The sequence below is a fragment of the Microplitis demolitor genome, chromosome 2 (assembly GCF_026212275.2).
Source record: "Microplitis demolitor isolate Queensland-Clemson2020A chromosome 2, iyMicDemo2.1a, whole genome shotgun sequence".
Lineage (NCBI taxonomy): Eukaryota > Metazoa > Arthropoda > Insecta > Hymenoptera > Braconidae > Microplitis > Microplitis demolitor.
Window position 1 is genome coordinate 9,347,174 of NC_068546.1, and position 27,525 is coordinate 9,374,698.

Here is a 27,525-nt window from a genome sequence, read left to right on the forward strand (position 1 = left end):
TTTTTATTGCAAGTAACCATGGTTTTTTTCAGTCTGAAATTTCCGTTTCTAGTCTCTATTGTGTCCCATTCATTCGTAAGTAGTATTAATAAAATGTTGATATAGAAATAATATGTTGTGTGGCCAGGGATAAAACAATATTTCAGAAAAAGTGAAGTTGGCTGCCGAGACGTAGACGAGGCGTGACATCATCCGCAACCTGACATCATGTTGTACCCAGTATCACATAGTATATTTTTCATGATTGCTTGCATCGGAACTTGTAGTTTTAATGTCAGCAGCAGTAAGAGTCAAGATAATTTAAGTCGAGTGGGGCGATCATCTATTAGCGTGAGCGTGAATTGTAATTTGCGATGTATGGTTAAGGAGTACAATTCAAGAGTTCCACCATTGACACAAAACTTTTTAAAACTTTATTACAAAATCACAACTTTAATTTAAATAGATAAAGTAAGTGTTAATCATCGGGCAAAAGCATTCGTCATTTGCTGTATTGGGCTATGATTAGCTTGTTTTGAGCGTCTGTACAGACACTGAAACTTAAATTATCAACACTGGGTCCGTCAAAAAATTTTTCACTCTCAAGAACGATGTCACATTTTATCCCATAGACTCACGCAAAATTGAGTTTTCCTTGTTGTCCTAATGTCTCATGTTTTTACGGATTCTCCGATAATTGGTGAATTCATTGATTGATATTATATCAAACTTTAGTTTAGATTTACTTGTTATTATTTTAGGCTTGTTTCGACTCTAGCATCATGGTTAGGCTCCGCTGAGGCTTATTTGATTTCAAGAAATTTTGCTTGACTTGATATTATGACTCTGACAGAATATTATTTAATAAGATTTATGAATCTAAAAGAAAATACTTACACTACTAGTTTTAATAAATTTAAAATCTGAGTTGTGTCTCTTTCTATAAATTTGAGAACGATTTACTGATAAAGATCTTTGTAGTTCTTAAAACACACATCTAATATTGATTCAGATACGAGACATATGAAAATATATTGAAATAATCTTTTTTTATAGATCGTGGCGTCCAGTATGATTAAAGGATCAGATGCCTACTTCACATCTGGATGGAACATCATGGACGGCATACTTGTCCTTATTTCAATAATAGATCTATTTATATCTTTGATTTCAACGAACAGCTCTCGAATACTTGGAATACTAAAAGTTTTCCGGCTATTACGGTCTCTCCGACCGTTGCGAGTTATTAATCGTGCACCTGGATTAAAACTTGTTGTTCTAACATTAATATCATCAGTAAAACCGATTGGTAATATCGTTCTGATTTGTTGCACATTCTTCATTATTTTTGGAATTTTGGGGGTGCAGCTATTCAAAGGAACATTTTTCTATTGTGATGGTCCTAATATAACCAATGTTCGAAATAAAACTGACTGTTTAGTGGATAGAAGAAATGTATGGACCAATAGAAAGTATAATTTTGATAACTTGGGAAATGCTTTAATGTCTCTATTTGTATTGTCTTCCCGAGATGGATGGGTTGATATTATGTATACTGGTATTGATGCCGTTGGGGTTGATCAACAGGTTAATATTATTTTGTGTAAATTTAGTCTCAAGTAATTATCTGTAACACTATAAATATTCTATTTGTAATGCTTTATTTTATAGCCTGAAGAAAACTTCTCTGAATGGAGAATATTGTATTTCATATCATTCATTCTTGTAGTCGGATTCTTTATCCTAAATATGTTTGTTGGAGTTGTAGTAGAAAATTTTCACCGTTGTAGAGAAAAACAAGAAAAAGAAGAACGTTTAAGGAGAGCTTTGAGAAAAGCTCAACAAATCGGAAAACATAGAAAAAGTAAGTATTTTTCACGGTAGGTATTGCATGCCTCGAGCTCTGAACCATTGTATGCGTTCTACTGTCACAAAGCTAATACATCCCACTATTGTAAAACTGTTTCTTTTAATATAGCGTAATACATTAATTCCGGAGGGATCTTCATAACGAGTTATAAAGTATATAATAAGCACGTTTTGAGATGGTTGAACATTAATATTAATGATGTCGAACGAAATTAAAATATCGCAGACATAAAAATTATAAACAACTTCATAAATAAGAATACTAAATTCAAAGTCGGAAAACGGGTGACCCCATACGCCAGCCACAAAAATTACTGCTATTTTTGAGCTCCTTCAGCTCGAAAACATTGTTGTTTTCAATTCATGCTCGAGCTCTTTCAACTTAATAATAGCTTTGAATGCATTTGTATTTTCGAGCCTTTCAAGCTCAAAAAGAGTGACATTCCGCATGAACCTCTAAGAATTCGAGAAATTAAATGTAATTAATAATGAGTTATTTCAAAGTTTTGTTCACGATTATGTTTGATAAATTAAATTTTTTTACAGAAATTGATAGTAATAATCGATAAAAACAGTCACTCAAACTTTTAATTAAACCAGCGAGTTAATATATGAAACATCCGGAAAAAAACGTTGGAAGTAGTAATTTTTAAAAAATTTTGATGATGATACTATTTAAACTAACGAACCAATTGCAATAATTCATGTAGTAATCAACAAATACTATGAAGACACCCGTATAAAAAAAAGTTCGAAAAAAGTTCGACATGTCAAACGTCGAAATTTGTTACAAAATCGAACTTTTCTCGAAATTCCTCGAAATTTAGAAAGACAATATAAATAGCATTACAAACATAAATTTTGGATGCCTTTAAAAATTTAAAAGTAAAATGCTATCTGCAGCCAAAATCGTACCCCCAAATTTTTAACATGAAAAAAGTTAGGGGGCGCTAGGGCAAAATCGCCCCCTAAGGACAAAAAGGTACCTCCAAAATTTATGACATGAAAAGTGCGGGGGGGGGGGTCAAAATGGGCCACCGGGGCGAAATGGTCCTCCCAAATTTTTAGATAGCTCAAAAAAGTAAAGGCAAAATAGTATCGCCCAAAATTTTAACATAAAAAGTTTTGAGGGGAGGGAAGGGGTAAAATAGACCCCTGAGGGAAAAATAGTCCCCCTGAAATAAAGTGTCAAATTTCCGAGAAAGTTCGATATTTTCAGAACTTTTTTAGAAATTTTTATTAAACAATTTTGAATAATTCGCGTTTAGGACGATTTTTATTATAAAATTTCTCAAAAACTTCAGAATTTTTGAACTTCATCGATAATTTAGTGTTAAGAGTACGGAAAAGTTCGAAATTTTTATTGCAGAAGTTTGATGCTTCAAAATTTTTTGGATGATTTTTATGATGTTACATCTGAAAATATTTCTGAAAATATCTGATAACCCTTGTTAAGGCAAAAAAAAAAAACTTTCATAAAATTTACCCGATATTATAACTAATTATCTGTAATTACTTTAGAGCAGAATCAATAAATAATATTTATGATCATTAGGACTTATAGGTTACGATGACATTAGCTGACGAAAGTTGAGGTTATAATAGTCTCATAAGAAAGTTATTTTTTTGATGTTCTAGAGACATCCATAAATAGTTTTCATTTTGCTAACTTTCAGATTTCATTTTAATGATCTTAACAGAAAGATATCAAAACGGTAAATTTTTCTGAGCCCTCAAAGGTAACATTTTTTGGATAACATTATGTCATCTTTTTGACATTGATACCAGATGGGTTCTATAATACATATCATCCACAAAGTTCTAAAACATTCAAACTTCAGTAAAAAAAATTATCAAAAAAGTTCCGAAAATATCGAGCTTATTAAGAATTTCCAAACGTAAAATTATCAAGAAAGCTCTAATAGTTTCAAACTTTTTCAGAAGTAATAAAATAAAAATTATCGAAAAAGTTCTGAAAATATTGAACTTTTTAGAACTTCTTCAACACAAATCATCCAAAAAGTTCTGAAACACTCAAATTTCTGTACTAAAAATTATTGAAAAAATTCTGAAAATATCAAACATATTTAGAACCTCCGTACTTAAAATTATCGAAAACTTTCTGAAAATATTGTACGTTTTTATAAATTCGACAGTTAAAATTACCAAAAAATCTGAAAAAATCGGACTTTTTCAAAAGCAATACAATAGAAACTATCCAAAAAGTTCTGAAGCATTCGAAGTTCTGTAATAAAAATTATCAAAAAAGTTCTGAAAATATCAATCTTATTTAAAGTTTCCAAACTTAAAATTATCGAGAAAATTTTGAAAATATTGAACTTATTCAGAACTGCTACAATTAAAATTATCGAAAAAGTTCTGGACATATCGAACTTTTATTAGTAATTTTACACTTAACTTGTAGGGGACTATTTTTCCCCCAGGTGTCTATTTTACCCCTCCCCCTAAAAATTTTTTCATGTTAAAAATTTGGGAATACCATTTTTCCCTCTGTTTAAATAATTAATACTAATATAAGGATGAGAGGATCTGGTGTGTGAGAATTGGCGAGTAGTTAATAATTTTATTTAACACTGAGTTTGCATTAGTATTATCAATAAATATTTTATTTACAAAATATACACTGGATGAGAATTTGTTGAGATAAGATTTACACTAAAAAGCGTTTTGTTTAATTTATTTAATGCAATTTAATTCGCGTACGACACGCGGCCAAGATGGCGACTAGGCGCGAATAATGCCGGTACACGCGGTGAGACTAAATTAATTGAGAATGCGCTGAGATACTTAGATGAGAGCAAACATAATATACACAATAATTACTTTGAATTATTATAAGCAAAATGAGATAATTGATTGAATGAGAAAGCAGCTGATTAATAAAAAGCACTGAGATTATAAAATGCACGAGGCGACAGCCATGAGAACACTTTCAGCAATATATATGAGAGAGAGCGCAAAAGTGTGAGGGAAAGAGAGAACTTCCTTCTTCTTCATCCCCACTCGAGCAGTCGTTGCGATAAGAATACGACTAGCGGAGCCGCCTATGGTTGATTGGTGATCGACTGTAGTATCGACTATAGTATCGATCACGTATCCGCCGTGAGAATGATGATGAGAGCGCGGGAGATTTAAACACCCTCAAATGTTTAGAGGCATCCCAAATTTTAGTTTGCAATGATATTTGCATTGTCTTACAAAAGTTCGAAGGAGTCCGAGAAAAGTTCGATTTTGTAATAAATTTCGAAGTTCAACATGTCGAACTCTTTTCGAACTTTTTTTTTTTTACACGGACAAGGGGTTAGTATAAGTTGAGGAGGATATGAGGAATGAGAATATGCATTATCTGAATGACAGTAAATTAATATATTTAAAATTTTTCAGCTATAATATCCTTTGAACTAATTACCATTGTGATGTTTGAAGTGACATTCGACGCAGTTTTTTAGCCTCCCACGCCAGAGCGTTATGAGAATCAATAAGTTTTGCAATTTTTAAATTAAATAGAGAAAAATACCTTTTGAAATTGTTTCAACAACGATATGTCTTAAAATAGAGACCCGATTTAGATTGTTAAGACAGCATTTGACGTTGCTTACAGAACTTGTGACAGGTGTTTTCTAAGCGTCTTATACTTGCAGTTTGAATAATCAAATATGGACATAGGTATCATTTTCGAGGTGAAAAATATTGAAAAGTGCAATTGGTGTTATAATAAAAATGTAAATAAAATAAAAGTTATAAGGGTTGAAATTCTTGAAACTTTTATAAAAAAAAACTATTGTATCGATTTTATCTAAATAAACGGCTGTCGAAAGAGGAAAAAAGTAGAGAATATTTATTTTTGGGTTTTTCTGAAAAATCAAGTTTAGAAGGTGAACAACCCCTAAGTCTATCCACATTAATCAACATCAAAACATCAATATTTTTATTAGCGTTGGTTTTAATTCACCGAGAATTTTTTTTATGCACTCTTCGCAATGCGGGCATAATAATATTATTATTTTCTCATATTTTACTAACCTTATGATTTTCAATTCTACATAGACGATACAGGTGGCCATCACCGATTTTGCTGCTGCTGAAATATACCATTCTGCTTACAATCCCAAAAGACTTGAACTTCTAAAGAGTAGAAAGTAACAGTAGATACGTGTTTTGGTGTTAGAAATATCTACATATACATGTTTTTTAACGTGTTAACTACCTTTAAGTAAATGGCGATGAGCCGCTCTCGGAAGTATAGCTCAACTATCTTATCTTATTTTAAATATTGGATGTAAAACTTGATTAATAGCTATTAATAATTCAAAAAATAAGTGATGTAGACTCGGGATACATATAATAAAATCAATTAATCATATAAACTTACGTTGTTGATAGAATGTATAGTTTAATCTAATAAATATATGCGCAGAGAGACCTATAGGAAACACATATCTCAAGAACTAACGTAATCTCATGTAAAGGTAGATTACACGTTCAAAACATGTATATTGATATATTTTTAACACCAAAACACGTATCAACTGTTTCTTTCTACTCTTTAGAAGTTCTAGTCCTTAGAATTTTAAGTAGAATGACTTATTTTAGCGGCAGCAAAATCGGTGGTGGCCACCTAGCATATTATTTCTGTCGAATTGAAAATTATAAGGTAAGTCAAATATGAGAAAATTATATTATTATTATGCCCTCGTTACGAAAAATGCATGAAAAAATAATTCTCGATAAATTAAAACCAACGCTAATACAAATATTGATGTTTTCATGTTGGTGAATGTATATAAACTTATGGGTGGTTCACCCTCTAAACTTAATTTTTCAGAAAAACCAAAAAAACATATTCTCTACTTTTTTCCTCTTCCGATAGACATTTATTTTGATAAAATCCATTGAATAGTTTTTTTCTTATAAAAGTTTCGAGAATTTCAACCTTCATAACCTTTATTTTATTTACATTTTTACTATCACACCAATTGCACTTTTTATTATTTTTCACCCCAAAAATGATGCTGTTGGCCCCATTCGATTATTCAAACTGCAAGTTTACAAAACCTAAAAAACATCCTTTTCGAGTCAGAACTTGAAGGGTTGGTTTCATCCTGTAGATATGTTGTTTCGCAGCTAACAAATAATACGTGTCCCTTAGATTTTGAGATAGCCGAGGTTAATATATCTCAGTTTTATCAAATTCGTAGAGGAACATTTGGGATACCTTCCTCGTTAGTTTTAGCTTTTATTGTTAATCCTATCTTACAACAAGTAAGAAAATGCAGCTTTTGAGTTATAGACTACACGAATCAAGTTAACTTTAACTAAAATAGAATAAAAGTATCTATTTTTAGTTTCTACAATCGTTACTAAAATAAAATTAAATTACTATTCTTTAAATTCTATTATTATTAGAGGTGGGTGGCGGAAATCTTCAACTAGGCATTGGTTAGGTGTTTCCGATGTAGTTCTTGGCCAGATGTTGTAAGTTGGTAGTGTGGGATTTTTACCCACTAAAATCTCTTATTTTGAAAACAGAACCACGAAACCGCGTTAGCATTACTCCCCGGTGCTGTTCCCTCTCCTTGCCGTAACACTATGCGGCTACTCCACCACATCTACCTCCTTTTTCTTCTTCTGCAGGATCACCCTCACAAACTCCGTCGTAGTCAGCCAGCTATCAGTCATGGCCAGCATTCAAGAAACGAATTCTTCAGCCCTAGATAGCACTGCCCCTTTCTCCTGAAGTCGCTATCCATCGCTAAACCAACGATGACATTCGAAAAAGGTGTGCTTAGTGTAGTCGACAACTTCCGGATAGTACAGACAATAAAGATCGTTTCGGATCTCCATTCGATGCAAGTAGGCATTAAACTGGCTATGTACAGAGAGAAACTGGGTGAGATAGTAGTAGTCTACCTTTACATGCTTCCTTAATGTCCAGACCTTGACCTGCCTAATAAGCCTAAAAGTCCATCTTCCGTTTTAAGCAGAGGCCCAGCGCTCTTGCCAGAGTACTAGAGTCTTGGCATGATCTCGGATCCTTATATCTGTCAAAGTTCCTTCGGCAGCGTGCAGAGCATCCTCAATGCGCTTTTGCTCCAACCCTAAAAGTTCGATAGGAATCACACCTGCGATGACCAGCACAACTGCCTCGGATATTGTTTGATAGGCGTAAGATATTTTTTGCGCACCCCTCCGTTGTACCGATGTAAGTCTTTTCCGATATCTCTCTACTTTGAGTGCTTCCCCCCAATCCTCTACTCCGTAGAGCATGATCGAGTTTAAAACACTCATGAGGAATCATCTACTGCTGCTCATTGGTCCGCCGAAATTCGGCATTAGCCGTGAAAGGCTTGCAACCATTGTTGACGCATTGACAGCCACACTGGAAATCTGCTCTCAGAACGTCGACCTTGAATCGATTGTCAACCCGAGGTATTTCACTGTTTCCCAGCAGAAAGGACTCGGAAACCACCTCTGGGTTGTGAATACCATCACCTCCGTCTTCGCAGTAGCAAGTGTCAGGCCATTTTCACTAAGCCAATGGTTGATGGAGGCTGCGATCCAGCCGGCCTATCTTGCAGTTTCCTCATAACTCCGTGCATGGAAAAGCGCAGCATCGTCGTCCACATATCTTTCTAGCAATGCCAAATCCGATAGCTCTAGGCGGAGAAGAGCATCATAAAGAATGATCTAGAGCTCAGGTCCTAGAACCAAGCCCTAGGCCGCTCCTTCCCTCAACTCCTTTATACACTATCCTTCAGTAGTCCTATACATTAGAAAACGATTACCCAGGTAATCATCAATAATGCAAATGAGATACCCAGGTAGACTGTTTTGGAAAAAGCCTTCTTGGCCATCTTCGGAAACCTCCATCCTGTTTGCTTACTCCAACGATTAGACACAGTTAGTTTCCCCCTGATGACTGTGCAGCTCATAAGTGTTACTTCTAGACAGACATAACATACGACAGTCCCTTAATTTCGAGTCCAGACACTTAAGTCCTTTACTCAGATAACGGGGAACACGTTATTCGGTGCCGAGCATGGATACGGATCAGGAATGTGTATGAATTTCTTATTATTAGAATAAAAATGTCAGGACTTGGAGTTGCCATGAATATTTATTAACTCTCAAGATACTCACTGTTACAATACATCAGGTGATGACTGCTGTAGTTTGGTGTTGACTGGACTATCGGTTGGACACCCCGTTGTGAGTTGGACACTCTTGTTTGACGTTGAGCGGAGGTGATCACGTTGTAGTTGACCATTTCAGACAGCACCGAATTGTTCTCAATTCACTTTCACTGATTTTTGGAAGTTAAATTAACACTCGAAAAGAAAGTAATGCAATTTCTAATCCAACCCAGACTACGCGTGTGATCGTGAGTTTCGAACTGGAGGGATGATTGCCTATTTTACGAGTGTAATTGAAATTCCTAAGCAAGGCCCCGTCTTCAAGGAAAATTGTCAATAATTAGATTTCAGATCTAATAATCTAGAGCAGAGCCCGGTTTGGATAGAGGCGTCGTCGAGCGACCAAGAATGCCACCACCTGATAGCCCGTTCAGGGATTAAAAAGGATAACGACTGGCTGCCATTCTGGATCGTACTACTGGTGTGCCAACACCTGCTGAGAATAGGTGGAGCCGAGATGACGTGAGATTGGGATTGGAGACGCAACGACGACGGTGATCAAGTGGTTTTTCCTCTTCCTCGTGAATGAATTGAGCCGGACTTGGAGTTCACTTTGTAGGTTCCAAGAAAACTTATTAATTGTGATTGATCAATCGATCAGTTCTCATATTCCACGAATAGCTGTCACGGGAGTCTGTGGGTGAGACCGGCTCAATTCACTCGGCTGATACGCGTTCATTAAATTTTTTTTTGTTATTTTGTTTGTGATAAATTTATTTTTGTTATTTTTCTTTATTATCCAGACAAGATACTTTTTTTTTTGTACTTTGGTGACTGTTGTCGTTACCTGATATACCAATACCCGTGGGAATGAAATATTCGAGTTATTATTAGGGTTATTGGTATTGTATTGCGAGATTGATTCTCATTATTATTACCTGGGTTATTGTAACCCGGACTAGAGCCTCGTTAATTTTTGCCGAAGTCGGATAACTTGCGATAATGAGACTTGACTGCGAACTGACGTCAAAAGTGCTGCCGATTGAGAAGTGGACAATTATCGCGAATCAGCCGGTAACTTATCTAGTGAATGGGTTGTGCTAACTGAACAGTACGCAGGCAGACAGATTGACATCCGGTTGCAGTAAAATCTGAAATTTTGCGAGAAGGTCGTGAGTGTGGTGTGGGTAATGTGTGCGGGTGATTTCCGTTGTCGTGCGAATGACTTATGAGACAGATTTGGCACTGACGATCATTCGACGAGGCAACGAGGTATATTCTGTTTATATGGAAATAAAGTTACAATTGTTTTGGTTTTAACAACGAGGATTGATTACATTAGTACGTCAGTGCCTATCCTTGTCCCGACCTGCCACCCTGAGTAGTGTATTATTATAGCACGACTGTGAACCTGTTGATGATATTCACCTGGCGCCCAATGACTAACGAATACAGGTAAGCCACGTGTGTGTCGTATTGATTCACTGGCCCGATTCCAGGTGATAATATGTACGATTACAATATATATATAATCATATTTTTTAATATATATTTTTATATATAAATATACATAGAGTGTTTAAGTTGGCTCTCTGTGGTGTGCTGACGCTTATTTTTCGGCTAATATTTTTATAAGCCTATTCAAGTTGCAACTAGTTAGTTAATTAATATTTTTGCTGCAAACCCTGAAGAAGTTTTTTACAGTGTCAGTGTGTGTTAAACCTTGTGCCTGAGTCACGTTTTTATTGAGTTTTGAATTTTTTTTTTTACTTCGGCTGTTGGAATCTAGGTCAGAATAACCTATGATTATTGGGCATGAATGTATTCTGCGCAAGTGCTGATACTGCAGTTGGCAACACTGTGGCCGAGGTGCCTAGTCACTCATGTGAACCACTAGAGACCGCTAATAATATCACTTCTCCTCCTACAACTCCATCAGCGGGAAGTTTGAACGTAGGCAATAACGCTACCAAGTTTCTTTCAACTCCCACAATCGAAGTAAAGGATACCTCACTATTTACACCCAGGAGCGGTAGAAGCCGGCCCTCCCTCGCAGAATCTTTGAAAAAACATTGTTCTGAGCACACTAGTTCATTACCAGATCTGTTCAACAAATCTAAGAAGAGACTCAGAGATTCTGGACCTAAGACCAACCCACCTGAGAAACTTTAGCGCTCATCCTCTTCGCCACCTTCAGTTCGGCAGCTTAAAAATAAAATGGGGGAAAACAAGGAACTTTTAGAGGCTATCCTTAAAAACATGGACAAATGGAGATCTGAAGACAAAGCCCACCTCGACAAAGTCAAATTGGAGCTATCAGTTGAAATTGCTTACGGCATGCTATCAAGCGCAACACTAATCCAGACGATTAAAAAAGATTTTGCTGCTGAAAATGCGGCTCTCAGATCGGAGATTGCTGACCTCAAATCCCGATTGGAATTGCTGGAGCAATCTATTGCCTCCTCCGCTCCCGATTCTCAAAGTCCTCCAAAGATAATCTCCCAATTTGTCACCTATCCATCCGCGATTGAGAACCAAGCCATAAGATATTCTATTTCCGCTGTCGAGAAACATCTTAGAAGAAATAATGTAATTATCAGAGGCTTAGCATTTGATAAAGTCAATCCTACTAACTCATTAAGCGAATTTTTAGAGACTCACTTCAATGCTGTAAACTGTATTTCTAGTGTATCTGTGTTTGGGAAAGAAAATAATAAGCTTAAAGTCACCCTTAAGGATCAAAACGTCAAAAACATTGTCATGGAGAAGAAAAGGAACCTCAAGATCCTAATTTACATGAACCACGATTTAACCCCTGAGGAGGAGCGAATGGAAAAAAGTATAAGGGACTTGGGTAAAAAACTCAGACAAGAAGGAAAGAAGATTAGATACGGGCATCTCAGAGTCTAAGTAGATGGAATCCTCCACAAATTAGACCCATCTAAAAAAATCTTGGTCCGCCTTTCCAACTGGACTAGCCGCTTCACCCCACGTAACCACCAAACGCAACAAGATGATACACTAACACAAATGGATACAGACATTGTAGTACAAAAAACGACCAGTAAGCCACACAACAGTGAAGCTCACATTCTGGAACATCCACGGGTTCAATAGCCTAGTTGAAGCAATTGATGGGCTCGACTCTTTGTATATCAGCGCCTCTGAAACCTGGCTATCGACAACGACCCCTTGTTGCTCTCCTTTGCCAACACAATGACAAGTGTCATGGAGCCCTGCCACCAAATCCCACATCTGCCAGGGAGAGCCAGAGGAGGACTCGTCACTTTGGTAATCAATTCTGCTCATCATAAAGTTTTGGCTTTCAGCCGCTCGTGGATTGCTTCGTTAATAACACTAACAGACAGACGTATAATTTCCATTTCCATTTACTTCAGCCTTGACTCTGATCTCACTAAGGAACTTGATGAACTACAACTTATGATAAATCGCTTTTGTCCGAAAATATCTCATGATATTTTTGTTATCGCGGGTGATTTTAACGCCAGACTTGGTTCGTTGGGAGCCATCGACCCTAACGTATTAGATTCTCCATACCTATTCCCAGCCAGATACTCTATGGACGGCATTACCAATCAGAGGGGCAAGATGATCTTGGACTTCATGGACACCAATAGTTTCGTCCTTCTAAATGGCCGCACTTTAGGAGACACTCCAGGACGATTCACATTTTCAAAAAAAAATGGTCAGAGCACCGTGGACTTAATTTGGATCAGCATACTAGGGCTGCAGCTCGTCAAAGATATGGAAGTCAACCTTGTCATTACCAACTGAGACGATTTCCCGGTTTCAGTCGAGCTTTTTACTTCAAACCCAAGTTATATGGAAGTGGTAGATCTGGCTTGTAAGCAGGACAAACTTCCAAATCTTCGTTGGAAGCCAGAACTGAGAGATGCGTTTAGAACATCGATGAGCTGGTCTCCTCTCGTTTCGGCACACTCTGTTACTGACAACATAAATAGTCTATGCAAAAATCTTTGTCTAGGTATAAAAACGGCAGCAGAACACTGTAATATGCTTAAGCCTACTTACGCAAGTACGGAACACACTAACAAACCTTGGTTTGATAAAGATTGCTATTATTTAAAACAGAAAGTTATCCTATCGCTGAAACTTTGTAAATCAGCCTGCAACGACCGACTAGCCTGGAAATACTATCACTTTTTAAAAAGCGATTTCTACTCGCTGATAGAACTTAAAAAAACCGAGCACGTCAGACAAATCAGACAAAAATTTTACAACGTCGGTAATCCAACAGAATTTTGGAAAGTCATCAGGTCTGCCAGGGGCTTCTCTCCTCATCTTTCCATCATCCCTCTCCGCGAATGGGAGAAATTCCTCAACAGCATCTACCCCGCTAGATCCACCGTCTCTTTTAGTTTTCCAAATACCGAAGTATTTACACTCGATGACGTGATTACCTTGAAAGAACTCATTAAAAGTCTCTCTAAAGTTACGCAGAACAAAGCGGCAGGCTCTGATGGCATCCTGAATGAATGTTCGAAAGAACTCCCGAATAACTGGCTCCTTTATACTCTCACACTGTACAAGAAAATTCTGGAATCCGGCACCACACCCAGTGACTGGTCCAGCGTGATCATGTGTATGCTCCACAAGAAGGGTGACGCCACGGACCCAAATAATTATCGTGACATAGCATTGGTCAAGTGCTTGACGAAGGTTTTTACTCAGATTCTCCATGATCGAATCAAGAAATGGGCTGAGGAAAATAATCTGATCCCCGAAGAGCAAGCTGGTTTTGCGCTCTGGCCGTGGTTGTGAAGATAACATTTAGCTGAATCTCCTTGTTACAATTACAAGCGTGTTTTAAAGGCGTCCCTGCTTACGCCCTTTTCATCGACTTTAGGAGAGCCTTTGACTCTGTTCCTTATCAGAAGCTCTGGAGGAAGTTATGCCGACTTGGTCTTAGTTCAAAGATCTTGCAACTCCTAAATAACCGAAACAGCAATATTCACATGAAAGTTTGTAGTAACGGGGAATTATCAGAGCCGATAAACATTACAGAGGGAGTCCTTCAGGGTGAAATCCTCAGCCCGCTTCTCTTTAGCCTATATATCAGTGACATTATCTTCTTCTTCAGGAATGCTGAAGGCTTCTTCATTAGATTAGTAGAGGTGTTAATGCTCCTTTAGGCCGACGACATTGTCCTCCTAGCCGCTACGATTGCCCACCTACAAAAAAGTCTACGAATTTTAGTAGAATATTGCTCGCTAAACGGTCTTTCTGTTAACGTTGCGAAAACCAAAATTCTAACCATTAGTCATAACGGTAGAAAACGAACTCCAGCTATCTTAAAATATAACGGCTCTATAGTTGAATCACTGCGTTCGTACTCCTATCTGGGAGTAAACTTCTGCAACTCGATACTAGGTAACATAACCATTGAGGAAGAAACCAGGAAGGGTAAGTTAACGGCGGGCACAGTTCTTACAATTCTCTCAAGAGCTAAAGGAGAATCCTGGCTGGGAAAACTGAAGCTGCATCACAGCCTTACCTGCGCTACATTAACTTACATGCCTCACCTGTGGTGCCTAAAACCTGACTTCCTAGAGAAGCTGGAATTTGCCAACCTCTTCTTTTTCAAACGTCTACTCGCTCTACCTCGCTGTACTCCTGGTTACGTCATCAGACTCGACATCAACATCGACCACATCTCAATACCGGTCTTGGAGGCGGCCATGAAATGGGTTATCAAGATTCTGGAAATGCCTGAGCACCGTCTACCTAAAGTGTGCTTCTTCATGTTGATAAAACTAATGTCCACTCCCTTCAAAGTCACCAATTTAAATTGTGCGCAACAACTAAAGGACCAACTGTGTTTGGTCAATGAAGACGGCATGCTTAACAATCTTTCCTCCAAACATTGGAAAGCTAATATTGATAAAGTCATTGCTAAATACCGTTCACACCGAAGATCCGTAGATCTGTCCAGATATTGTACTTCGTCAGCCTGTCAATTCAACTATTTGAGCCACTCTTCCCTGCTGTCAACCCAGATTCTCACCCGCTTGCCTCCTCATATCTCAAAATCGCTCCTCCAAATGAGAATAGCTTCTACCTATGCTACTAACCTGACCATAAACAAAACAACGCATAAGCTCTACCCCATAAACACTTGTAAATACTGCCACCTGAACGAGAATGAAACTTAAGTCCATCTTCTATTATTCTGCCCGAGATATGCAGAACTGAGAGAAAAGTTTTTACCTGGTTGGCGCTATACTGCGGATAATCGTTACGCATGACTAAAGTTCTTAGATACTAGCGATCCTGATCTGTTAAAATCAGCCTTTGAAACTTTGAGGGTAAAATTGGCGCCTAAAATTTTTAGGATGAAAAGTGGGGATGGGGGGGGGAGGCAAATGGCCCACTAAGGTGAAATAGACCCCTGGGGACGAAATGGTCCCCTTAAATTTTTAACATTGAAAAAGTTGGGGAAGGAGGGGGGGCGGTAACACTAAGACGAAATTGTCCCCGAAGGACAAAAAAGTGTCTCCAAAATTTGTAACATGAAAGGTGGAAGGAGGGGGGAGGGGGGTTAAAAGTCATCAGGGCGAAATGGTCCCCCCAAGTTTTTAAATGCCTCAAAAAATTAGAGGCAAAATGGTGCTCCCCAAAATGTTAGCATGAAAAAATTTGTTTTTGTGGACGGAGAGTCTCTTAGACAAAATTGTCCCCCCAAAATTTTATGCATAAAAAAATTTTTGGGAGGAAGACAATAGACCCCCGAGGAAAAAATAGTCCCCTACAAATTAAGTTAAAGATTTGTAAAAAAGTTCGATGTTTCCAAAACTTTTTGGATAAATTGTAGCAGCTGTGGAAAAATTTGATATTTTCAGAATTTTTTCGATAATTTTCATCACAGTATAGTTCGAAATTTTTTGGATCATTTTCATGAAAGAAGTTCTGAAAAAGTTCGATATTTTCAGAAATTTCGATATTTTTAAGTGTACATATTATAGAAGTCGATATTTTGAGAACTTTCTCTATAATTTTTATCACTGAAGTTCGATAATTCCAGATTTTTTTCGATAACTTTAGTCTAAAAGTTCAAAAAAGTTCGATATTTTCAGAACTTTTTCGATAATTTCTATCACCGAAGTTTGAATGGTTCAGAACTTTTCTGATGATTTTTATTAAAGAACTTCTGAAAAAGTTCGATACTTCGAGAACTTTTTCGATCATTTTTATCACAGAAGATCGATATTTTCAGGACTTTTTCGATGATTTTCATTAGAAAAGTCCGATATTTTTAGAACTTTTTCAATATTTGGAAGCGTAAAAATTCTAAAAAAGTTCTATATTTTCAGATCTTCTTTAATAAAAATCGTCGAAAAAGTTCTAAATTTTTCGAACTTTCGTGGTAAAAATTATTGAAAAAGTTCTGAGAATATCGAACTTCTGTGATAAAATTTATCGAGAAAGTTCTGAAAATAGCGAACTTTTTTAGAATTATTCCGCTTGAAAATATCTCAAAAGTTCTCAAAATATCAAACTTTCTTAGAATTTCTACACTTAAAAATATCGAAGAAGTTCTCAAAATATCGAACTTCTTCAGAAGTTCTCTAATGAAAATCATCAAAAAAGTTCTGAACCATTCGAATTTCGGTGATAAAAATTATCGAAAACGTTCTGAAAATATCAAACTTTTTTAAATTTCTCGACTAAAATTCTTAAAAAAAGTTTGGAAACATTTGAACTTCCATGGTAATAATAATTGAAAAAATTCTGAAAATATTGACCTACTATGATGAAAATTATCGGAAAAGTTCTGAAAATATCAATCTTTCTTAAAATTTTTACGCCTAAATATATCGAATAAGATCTGAAAATATCGAACTTCTGTAATAAAAATCATAGAGAAAGTTCTGAAAATATCGACCTCTAGAGTCAGCTATTCTATTGTGTAGATCACTTAAAAATATCGTAAGTTCTGAAAATATCGAACTTTTTCGTATGACAGAAAAGGTCATAAAAGGTGAGCAAAAGAAACAACAACGTAAGTTCACTATATTGTGCGATCGTGAGGGAGGTTATATACATTCACATAATTTAATTTTTATCTTACTTGCGTGACATTAACCTGTAGGATTTACCTGGATACCCTCACCAGCGATGGAGTCAATGGCCCCGGTCGTAGGTTCCGCGGTGGATCGTCAACATATTCTTTTTGCGAATGTTGTCAATATTTAATTGACAATAATGTTGTCTTATAGAAGCGGTGGTCGAAGAAAGTTTTTATTAGTTAATCTTTTCTTTTTCTTGTCTTGAAGATCTGATGGTGGTGTGCCTCTCAACTGTTATCTTGCGAATCACCGTCACCAACCAGAAGATCCTTCCACCCCTGGAGAAGTTGATCAGCAATTTTCCGATTATCTTAGGAATCTGCGCAGTTCTAGAGGCCTTCAAACAAAAGGTCATCTAGACAGGCTGATAACTCGCCCCTGGCGAGTTCAAAAAGAGGCCCACAAAGCCCCTGTGGTCGTCAGTGTGTTTTCGATGCGGCATTGACGTCATCCCCTATAATGTGGTTAAGTGCAACTCATAGCAAAGATGACGCCTTGAATGGTGTAAAACTGGCATAGCAATGGGCTGGAGCTCACGGAAAATGATCGTAGAGCTGCTGACTACCGTCGCTGTTTGAACTATGCACTACGCCGTCAATTCGAGTACGAAAAAGACAACAGAGAGGTTGGAAAATATCTTCGAAGGAAAGCTGATTTCCCCTTTCATTCGAAGAAGTCAGGGTTGTAGTTCTTGGCTGTTTCACTCCTTTGACCCATGATGGCACGGTCGGCTGCATCGGTGGTGCTAGTAGTCAAAGTATTCCTCATATGATAGTATACTATTCTCCGTTTAAGAATAAGTATCGATTAATTTTACACAATGATAAGTTAATTAATATTTTACGGAAGTGTTATGTCCAAATTAATTTTATTTAATTTAGTTGATAACGTGTAAATGAAATTATTATTTTTTTTGCCGGGTAATCAATGTACGACAAACAAACATCTCTGAGATTTTCTAAAGTGAAAATTAATCTACCCTGATTTTATAGTTGGTTTTGGGATCGTCGGGTGCCCAGCCCTGAGGGCGTTTTTCGTTTTGGGTTTGACGGGGGAATTTGGACAAAAGAAAAACAAACCAAAGTGTAATTTAGTGCAATTCAAAGTCACTTACCTTCTTGCTGGAAATTCTGGTCCACTTGTTAGCTGGAATAGATCGGTTGCTGATTCTCCTATGGTCCTTGAAAGTTCTAGTTGGATTGCATCAGAATGGACACCCGTTAGTGATGGGTGGCGACCGTGGTCCTTGGGAAAACCGCCAATGGTCTTCATAATGTTTATTTAATCGAACGCACAAACTCTAATTTTAACCTTTTCACCTTTCATTTATTCAAGAAAGAAACTAACCCAAACTACAATATGTGTTTTCACTTCACTTAATGTAACTTAAAACTACAGAGGTCAAATTGTCCTCTGGAGGGACCGAACTTAATTCACTTGAGAAATTTGAACTAATATTTGTATGATAACAGTATAATCTGTTATGTTATATTTTTCATTCTTAGTTGTACTTTTAAATCTGAGTCCAGACGAAATCTTCGCTCGAAATAATTTTGACGAAATAATAGATAGAGGATAGACGAACTAGAAGAGTTTGTCGATTCTTACACGGATTCTAACCTTCAGGGCGTAAATGAACAGCAAGGAGGAATTCTCGATTGTACCACGTCAACAGCTCTATAGCACCGGAAGGGCGATATTTCTGGTATGTGCATTTAACGCTTTGATAGCACTACGGGCCCCACAGATCATAAACTGCGTAGGAGAGACCCCGATTTGAATTTGCATAGGGCTTTCACAACTTCGCTCTCTAAAAAGGTGGGGATGTTACATTCTTGCTTATCTATTTATCAGACAGAATATTTTTTAATTAACCAGGTTGGCGTCGTTAGGGTGGCGATAGACCCTAGGTGCGTCAGCTGTTGACCTTCCTTTATTTTATGCAAAAAGTTTGTTGATTTACCGTGGTGGAGATTATGGACCCCATAAGTCGGCCGAAATAATCCCTTTTTTGCTTAACTTCTTTGCCTCTGCTGGTGCGTATTCGTCTCGGCTGGTGGCCTTGAAATAGGCTTCTGAGTAGTACCCGTAACGAGGGTCGTGAAAAAGGATGCTCCCACTAGGTGGATGGACGGATGCAATGTCCACTGGAACCAACTGTCAACCCTCACTGACGCCAGTCCAAAAGACTGGGTTCTCCCGTGAATCCTCCCCTGCACAGGAAGAGCTTTGAAGACCCGGTTCCTCCATAAGGACGAGTGACTCCAGCTGTTGGACCACATCACAAGAGCTGGACCGCTCAATGACACAAGAGCTCAACGACTCACGAACCTCACTCAACGCGATACCCGAAATTAGTAACTCGTTAACCAGTTTTGGAACGACCAATGTCACCGGATCAAGGAGGACTTCCTCGGCAACGATCTCTAGACGAGGACGTTGGTGACCTGAATGACCGAGATCCTCGTGGATCGTTCGGATAATCCGGCGTAATAGGGCCTTTTTGCCCCCTAGTTTCTTTTTTGGCATAATCTCGGGTTGAGGCTTAGGGATTACCTGTACAGTCGGTAACAGCGCTCAGGTAGAGTACCAGGTCACCGATGTCAGTGTTCCCAGTAGCAAGACAGGAGGCGAAGACCGCCGGTGGCAGCGTTCCTCAAGGTAAAGGTGATTTTTAATGATTACTACCTATGTAATAGTGACAGCTTTATTGCTTCTTCAAAGTTCTTAGCTCTCTTAGATCTCGCGATTGACAGACTTGGTGCTGTTCTTCGTTGGTATTATACATTCATCAAAGTGACAACGTTGCATCTCAGGTTTCCTATGAGAGAATCGTCGTGGTCCGGGTCTCATGCATCGTCATCCGTTTAGACTATCCACGAGCCACGGCGATTCTCTTATCGCAAAAGATTTCCGTTATATTGTTGGCAGAAATAGAAATAATTTTGCCAACCAACTAACGATTTATTAATTTATTATTCATTTATGATTCTAAGAAGTGTCGAACCGTTTATTCGCCAACCGTGGCGAATAAATACTTCGAGACTTCAAAAAATAAATTTCTAAAATTTTTGTATAAATTTACTTAGAACCAGAACGTAACAGGAATGTTAAGAATTTTAAATTGTTAGCAAAAAGTCACGTTATTGGAAAAAAATTACGTATGGGTGAGCTGCCAGGCGGTGCCATAGAGGTCGTAGAGAGACAGTTGCTACTGCGATTTTGTCTACGCTGCGTTTTCGCGCGTCAGCGAAAGAGACCTTGAACGAGAAGAGTATTTTTTAAATTTAGTTATATATATATGTATATATATATATATATTTTTTTTTTTATTTAAAATTTGGACATAACAGAAGTAAGTAATTATAGTTCTTTCTTTGAGCAATTCATGCATGACGAGCAAGGATTACTATTATTTGATCTTTTCTTTTTTTTCTTCTTTTTCTCTTACCTTAAGTTTCGGCACACATCGCTTAGTTTTATGTAAAGTTGAATAGGTGCCGGGGAAAAGCCATACGACCTACTCGACTTCGAATTCTATATTCTATAATCTACTATTTCGATTTCTTTTTCTTTATACATATAAAAAAAATCAATTCCCATAAACAATTTCGACTTTATCATCGAAAATTTTTTTACACAATGTTAAGCGTAATCCCCTTCTTTTTTTCACCGCAACTTTAAGGAGGAAACAGTACTGATCACTACTTTTCCGGGAACGATCCACAGTCTCCTGTTATAATCGTATACTCCGTAATCGCAATATATATATATATATATATCCAATCTGGCGTCGAACACCCCATATATATATATATATATGGGGTGTTCGACGCCAAATCGGACGCTATATAGCTTTTTCATCTCGGATTTTTTGTAACTTTTTCATCTTTTAGTTAGGTGAAAGCCCCTATACCTGCTCACTTTCCATTGGAGTGAGATTAAATCACTCAATATAAATTAATTAATAAAATGAAAAACCATATTTTTTTTATAGTTATTTTTTATCGTTTTAAGCATTAATTAATTAATGTAACGGGACCTAAGTCCACCTCTGCCGACCGGAGGCCGTTTCCTCGCCCTTTTAGGCATACACGCGCTGCGAAATCCCATCTTTTTTACCCAGACGACACACTTAGTCGAGACTAAGGTGGACAATAACCGGAGGTATAATCAAAATTCCTTATTACGTGTGATATCGAACCACAGCTACTACGAGTCCAACGTCATTCGGGCCCATGCACTCCTCCCGTCTCAAAAAATAAAGAGACTCTGGTTGAAGTGGGGCTTAGGACGGGCCCCCCATTGCACTTTTCTCATGTATTAGTCGACGTACCACCGTTGGTCAAGAGAGGACGTGGTTTTTTCCCCTGCCTTCCTGAGAAGACACCCAGTTTTATTTGCATTCATTCGTCTATACTTTAACACATTCACACACACACCCAACTTTGGACTGACACCCGGAACGCACAGAGTCCGCACAAATCGTGAGTTCTGCACACCCATGCCCAGATGCTCCGACAACAACTGGGAGGATACCAGGTGAACCGCGATCTAGTAGTCTTCTCCTCCTTCTTTTCTGTATTGAAATTAGCTGCTGAGCTTGTTGTGGAGACAATGTTTGCTGAAACCATTAAAAATTTTAAAGAACTTTAAGGATGCACCAAGAACCCGCCTGATTTGTGACGACTCCGCGACCCAGCTTATGTAATTTGGAGCACCTTACGCTAAGGCTCGATCTTGGTGCATTTTAGCAGTAAGTGTTGTACGGTATCCTACCCTTTGTTGCATTGGGTGCATTTGCGATCTTTTGCGAGTCCGCACTTGAAGAGTCTATCCTTGAAATAGCCGTGACCGGTCAAAGTCTGGGTAAGCCAGAAATTAGGGCTGATGTGTTTGCTCGCTAGACGTTTAGTAACGTCGAGAAAGAGGTTGAATGTCGTTTGTCCTGTGTCCACTGTGAACCACTGTTCTTGCTATCTACGAATGGTTTCTTTCTTGAGGGAGACAAGGCCTTCATCATCTGGCTGCACGGTCACGATTCCAAGGGTTACCTGTTTGCCAGTGCAAAGATTGTACCGAGCACAACGTTTATCAATTACAAGTTGAATGGGCACTGCCCCTGCAACTACACAAAGTCCCTCATACGATGCCGTCTTGTTAGAGAACGTTATCGTAATCAAGGCTCGCCGTTGCAGGGCCCTAAGAGCCTTCCAATCCTCTATCCCACATACGTCACTCCAACCTGCCGCCGCATAAGTGACAACAGGCAGAAAGTAGCCTCTATAGATAATGGATATAGCCGGAAAGTGCAGTCCCCATTTAGTTCGTGCAAGACGGCGTAGACGACTAAAAGTTTTATCTAATTTCGCGCACCTTGTCTTTATGTGTGTTGTTGGTTTGACGTCCTGGACGAAGTGTACCCCTAAGTATCTAACGCTCTTTTTAAATGCTATTTTTGTTTTACCTATAACGATTTTCGGTGGCTTTGAATCATACTTGGGCTTTTTCTGTCTCTTCGCTTCATAGGGGTACGGACCTTCGTCCATGCGTGGACCGCGTCGAATATGCTCTCTCTTGAGAAATATTGCTTCGGTCTTGGATTCCGACAATGTAAGTTTCGCGGAACGACACCATTCCAGTATCGAGTCTACCGTCCCTTGCCACTTTTTCTCAATATCAGCACGTGAGGTGCCTTCTATGATCACGAGGTGGTCGTCAGCGTAGACTACAAATTTCCTCCCTTGTTCTGTTGAGTCTAATCCTTTAAGTAAATCATCGAACATAATTTTCCAGAATGAAGGCTTCAAAACTGATACCTGTGGACATCCCCTTGTTGGCTTTTTGTTCTCTTTCCCAAATCCCCATGACAGTGAGACTGCCCTATCCTCGAAGTAACTCCGAACCACTCTGTAAACATTTTTGGAGCATTCCCGTTTCTCCAAACCCTCGAGTGCTCGCGGCCACCACACGTTGTCAAAGACGCCAGAAATATCGAAGAAAAGTCCGATTGCCGGATTCTCTGTTGTCGAATCTAGCAAGCGACGTATCTCAACGATTGCATCTCTGGTCGAACTTTTAGCCATAAAGCCAAACTGTTGACTGGAGATCTTATCCCCAGTTAAGACTGTGGTGGTGAGTCTCGATTTAATTAGTCACTCAAATACCTTCCCAATTACCGAATGTAAACATATTGAGCTATATGATTTAGGGTTGAAATCTCTAACACATATACGTCTATAAAATCCTTCAATTTCTAGTTTTAAGTACTAGAATAAAATTTAAGTTTGAAGAATAATGTTGATAATTAATTATTATTAATTTTTTAAATAAGGTCCTTGAGTGTGCCCATAGTCGCTTACTAAAAGTTGTGATGTACCATTACTCGATTAACACATCGCCCTACAGTCGCTCAAAGACAATATCAATTAAACTATGATAAGTTTATTAATTTGTAAAATAATTTATAAAAAATATAACTTCATTTTTTCATAATATAAAATTTCATGAATTTCAAACATTTATTCAATAAGATATAGTAATAGCGATTCTTAAAAAATTTGACATAACCTGGTACTGAGCGGGTATAGGGGCTTTTACCTTATAGGTTTAAAGAGGCCTTCATGATTTTTTTCAAATTTTTTCCTCCAACAGTTTTCGAAATATCAAATTTCAAAAAATGTAGAGATTTTTTTTTCAAACGCCGGTTACTTCACGAAAAGTAGTTTAAATAAAATTTCCAAAGATTCGAAAAATGTTCGTTGTCAGACATCGTTTCAGTAAAGAATATCAAAAAATTTTTTTGAACCACGCTTCTATTGAAATTAACTTTTTAAGTATAAATTGTCAATTTACAAAAAACACGTACTGATCGATTTTCCTCATAATTTTTTATAGCAAACTGTCGTTGTAGTCGACGTAGGGAATCAATTTTGCGGGATGATGATTTCGATGTAGAGAATCACCAACTTTCAATAGCTTCAGCTCTTGCGAATAGTACTGACTTTGAGAGAATCCATGTAATTCGATTGATACACTATTTTTCACATGATTCCAGAGAGGTATCTGAATCTTCGAGATCTGATGTAGTTCATCTCGAAACAAATTCCATTCTTGAAAAAGCGACGGTGATAGCGTAGCATCCCAGTCAAAGTTCTGCAGCCAGAGCTTCTGCATGAACATTTTGGCTCTCACGATGATCGGTGCCAGAAACCCCAGTGGGTCAAACAAGTGAGCAATTTCAGATAAAATTGTGCGTTTAGTTGTTGGTGATGCTTCTGAAAGCGAATAGCCGAACTGGAATTTATCCTGTGTTGAATTCCAGGTTAGCCCGAGCACTTTTACTGTAGTATTCCCAAGCTCTCTTGGTGTATCTTCTTGGGTTTCAACTGGAGCGACTTGAGAGAGTAATTCAGTTGAATTACTTGCCCACTTGGCAAGCGGAAAACATCCTGTGGCACACATATTTTTTATGTCGAGAGCAACTTGGATTGCCTCAGCAAGTTCATCTGCACCTCCATAGATGGCATCAACGTAGCGTGTATTAGTTAGCGGTTCGACAGCCTTCGGAAATTTATTCCCTTCGTCTTCAGCGAGTTGTAAAAGTGCTTTTCCAGCGAGATATGGAGCCGATGTTGTCCCATAGGTTACAGTAGCGAGTGCAAATAGTATTGGGATGTCATCTTCGTCAAACCAGAGTATGCACTGTAGATGATGATCTTCCTTGTCAACTGCAATCTGACGAAACATTTTTGTAACGTCAGTAGCGAATAGATAGCGATGGCATCGGACGCGAATAAGCACATCACTGATGTCAACTTGAATCTTTGGGCCCACATGAAGTATCTCGTTGACAGATACGCCAGATGTTGTTTTCCAGGACCCATTGAATACCACTCTGAACTTGGTGGTAGTGCTCTGCTCTTTCAAAACCCCATGATGAGGCAACAGGCAGCTATTCGGTGGTAGATCTTTTAGTTTCATACGTTTCATGTGTTCCAAGTCTTCATACTCCTCCAGGAAGTCGAAGTACAACTTCTTGTAGATTGGATCAGCTTCCAATCGTCTGCGAAGACGTAGTAAAGCGTATTGTGCGGCTCTGAGCGAATCACCCAGTTGACTTGGCGAAGATTTAAGCGGCAAGCGAACGACATATCGACCATCAGACTGTCTGTAGTGTGTATTGACAAAGTGTTGTTCACACTCCTCTTCTTCTTCAGTATAACGTGTAGCGAATTCTGTCTGTGGCTCTTCTTGGTACCAAAACTTGCTTAACAAGTCTTGTAGTTGATCATCAACGGCGACATGATGACCATAAGCGGTCAATTTCGATGTAGCGGTGTCTACAGATCCATATATGATCCAGCTAAGTGATGTTGACTGAGCGATTGGGTCATTGTCACTCCCCTTTCGTATTTTAGCGTTTATTATATGTGCAGCTGGTGCTGCACCCAGAATGATGTCAGTAGGTCGTGATGTCAAGAAGTCTGGATCAGCGAGTTGTAGCCCAGTTATATGCGGCCATTTCTTCTCCTTAGTTAGCGTAAATGACGGTAAGTTTACCGTCAATAGAGCAAGCACATGAGCTTGAACAGTAATAGAAGCGTTGTTGTGTAGCGAATGCAGCGTCATCTTGCATGACCCAAGCGAATGCCCAGCTGACACATTACCAATCCCACGTAATGGTACAGCTGCTTTACTGAGTTGAATATCCAGCTTCTTGATTAGCGAATGCGTCACAAAGGATAACTCCTATCCTTGATCAATAAGTACACGGGCAGTACATGTACTTCCTGTTAGCGAATTCAACTTAACAATAGCGGTAGCGAGTAAAACATTGAGCGAATGAGCTGAAAGCAGACTAAGTTAGCAAATTCAAAACAAAAGTTACCAAAATTGAAACTATTTGTTACCTGAGTCAGCTACAGGAGCGTCCTGTGCTGGTTTAGCGGCAGCACCATCGTCAAGGTGCGTCGACGTGTGATGTAGCTGATCACAATGGCGGCACTTCTGTTTAGTTCTGCAATCAGCGTAGCGGTAGCGTCCCAGACAGTTGAAGCAGAGACGATAATGCTGTACAATCGTTCTTCGGTTCAGTGGCGACGCCTTCTGGTAGCTGGGGCAAAAGAGAACGAAATGCTTCTCCTTGCAGATTGGGCACATGCCCGGTTCACTCGTACGGTCTTTGGGAGTGATAGCTACGTAACTAGCGGAACCAGTAGATGTAGATGGCGTTGATCTGGCAGGAGTAGCGGATTTACTGCTCACAAACTTCACTTGTTTGTTTGTGGCTGACTTAGCGTAAGACTTGGGTGAGGGTTTTTCAACCACACCATTAGCTTGATTAGAGGTTATCTTCGCGCCAATTTCAGAGTTTTCCCACGCACGAACCTTTGCTTTTAGCATGTCGTGTAGTTGTTGATAAGTGGGAAACTCGTTGGATAACCCAAGCGAAGCCATCCATTCCACTCTCAAGTCTGATGGCAAACAGCGAACAGTCAAACGAATTAAAAAGGGGTCCAACTCACCAATTGGAATATCCAGTGCAGCGATAGCGTCCAGCGATTTTTTGTTAGCGAGTAGCAGCGCATCCAGATTGGCAGCGGAGTGTGAAGTCACAGGTTGACGATTCAGCAAATCATCGATATGCATATCGAGTAATCTGCGTGGATTTGTGTAGCGAGTATTCAGCAAATTCCAAGCAGGTTGGAGAGCGTCATCTGTAACCTGTAAATTAGCGAAGAGTGCAGCGGCCTCACCTTTTACCTGCGTCTTCAGGTAATGCATTTTTTGCGACCCGGTAAGCAAATCTTTGTTAATGACGAGAGACGTGAACAAGTCCTTGAACGAGTCCCACTCGTCATACGAACCCTGGAAGGTTGGCAGTTTGATTTGAGGCAAGTTAGATTTATGCACTCCACCAAAGTAAGCGGTCTGATCATGATTAGCGGCAGGAAGTTCATGAACCGGTTCTGGAGCGGCTCTAGCAGCGCTGAGTCTCACTCTAAGAGAGGTGTAAGCAACGTTAGCAGTTTCATAAGCGTTACCTGTATGATATTCGTTTGCAATGATATCAGGTACATCGTCACACAGCCTCTCGTGAGTTGTGTTGAACCGATTCCACAATTCCGTCAGGATAGCGAGTTCTGCGTCAATGGCGGCGGCACCTTGGGTAGCGAGTACAGCGTCAGTCAAGCGGTTGGACATATTGCGCATCGTGTCGATGCGTTGCATTTGAAGAGCGATTTGAGCTTCGGCGGCCATCTTGTAGACACGTGGCACAAAATGGACGCGATACGTGAAACCGACGCTAAGTTTTCGATCTTTTTTTTTTTTTTTTAAGTCTTTTTACACCGGTGTGTAAAATAGATCGACGTGGGTAGCACTCTTGCAGTGCTCAGCAATGCCTACGGCGC

The 27,525-nt window shown here is 38.7% G+C and overlaps 1 protein-coding gene across 1 annotated transcript in view; it reads left to right on the plus strand.

Moving 5' to 3' along the window:
- LOC128667330 (voltage-dependent T-type calcium channel subunit alpha-1G-like) overlaps positions 1-27,525 on the plus strand; it is a 96,042-nt gene that overhangs the window by 11,426 nt on the left and 57,091 nt on the right. Inside the window, exons 2-3 of the mRNA XM_053736988.1 lie at positions 1,036-1,566; positions 1,651-1,843. Of these exons, the coding sequence (XP_053592963.1) occupies positions 1,036-1,566; positions 1,651-1,843 (724 nt within the window). The remainder of the gene's footprint in view (positions 1-1,035; positions 1,567-1,650; positions 1,844-27,525) is intronic.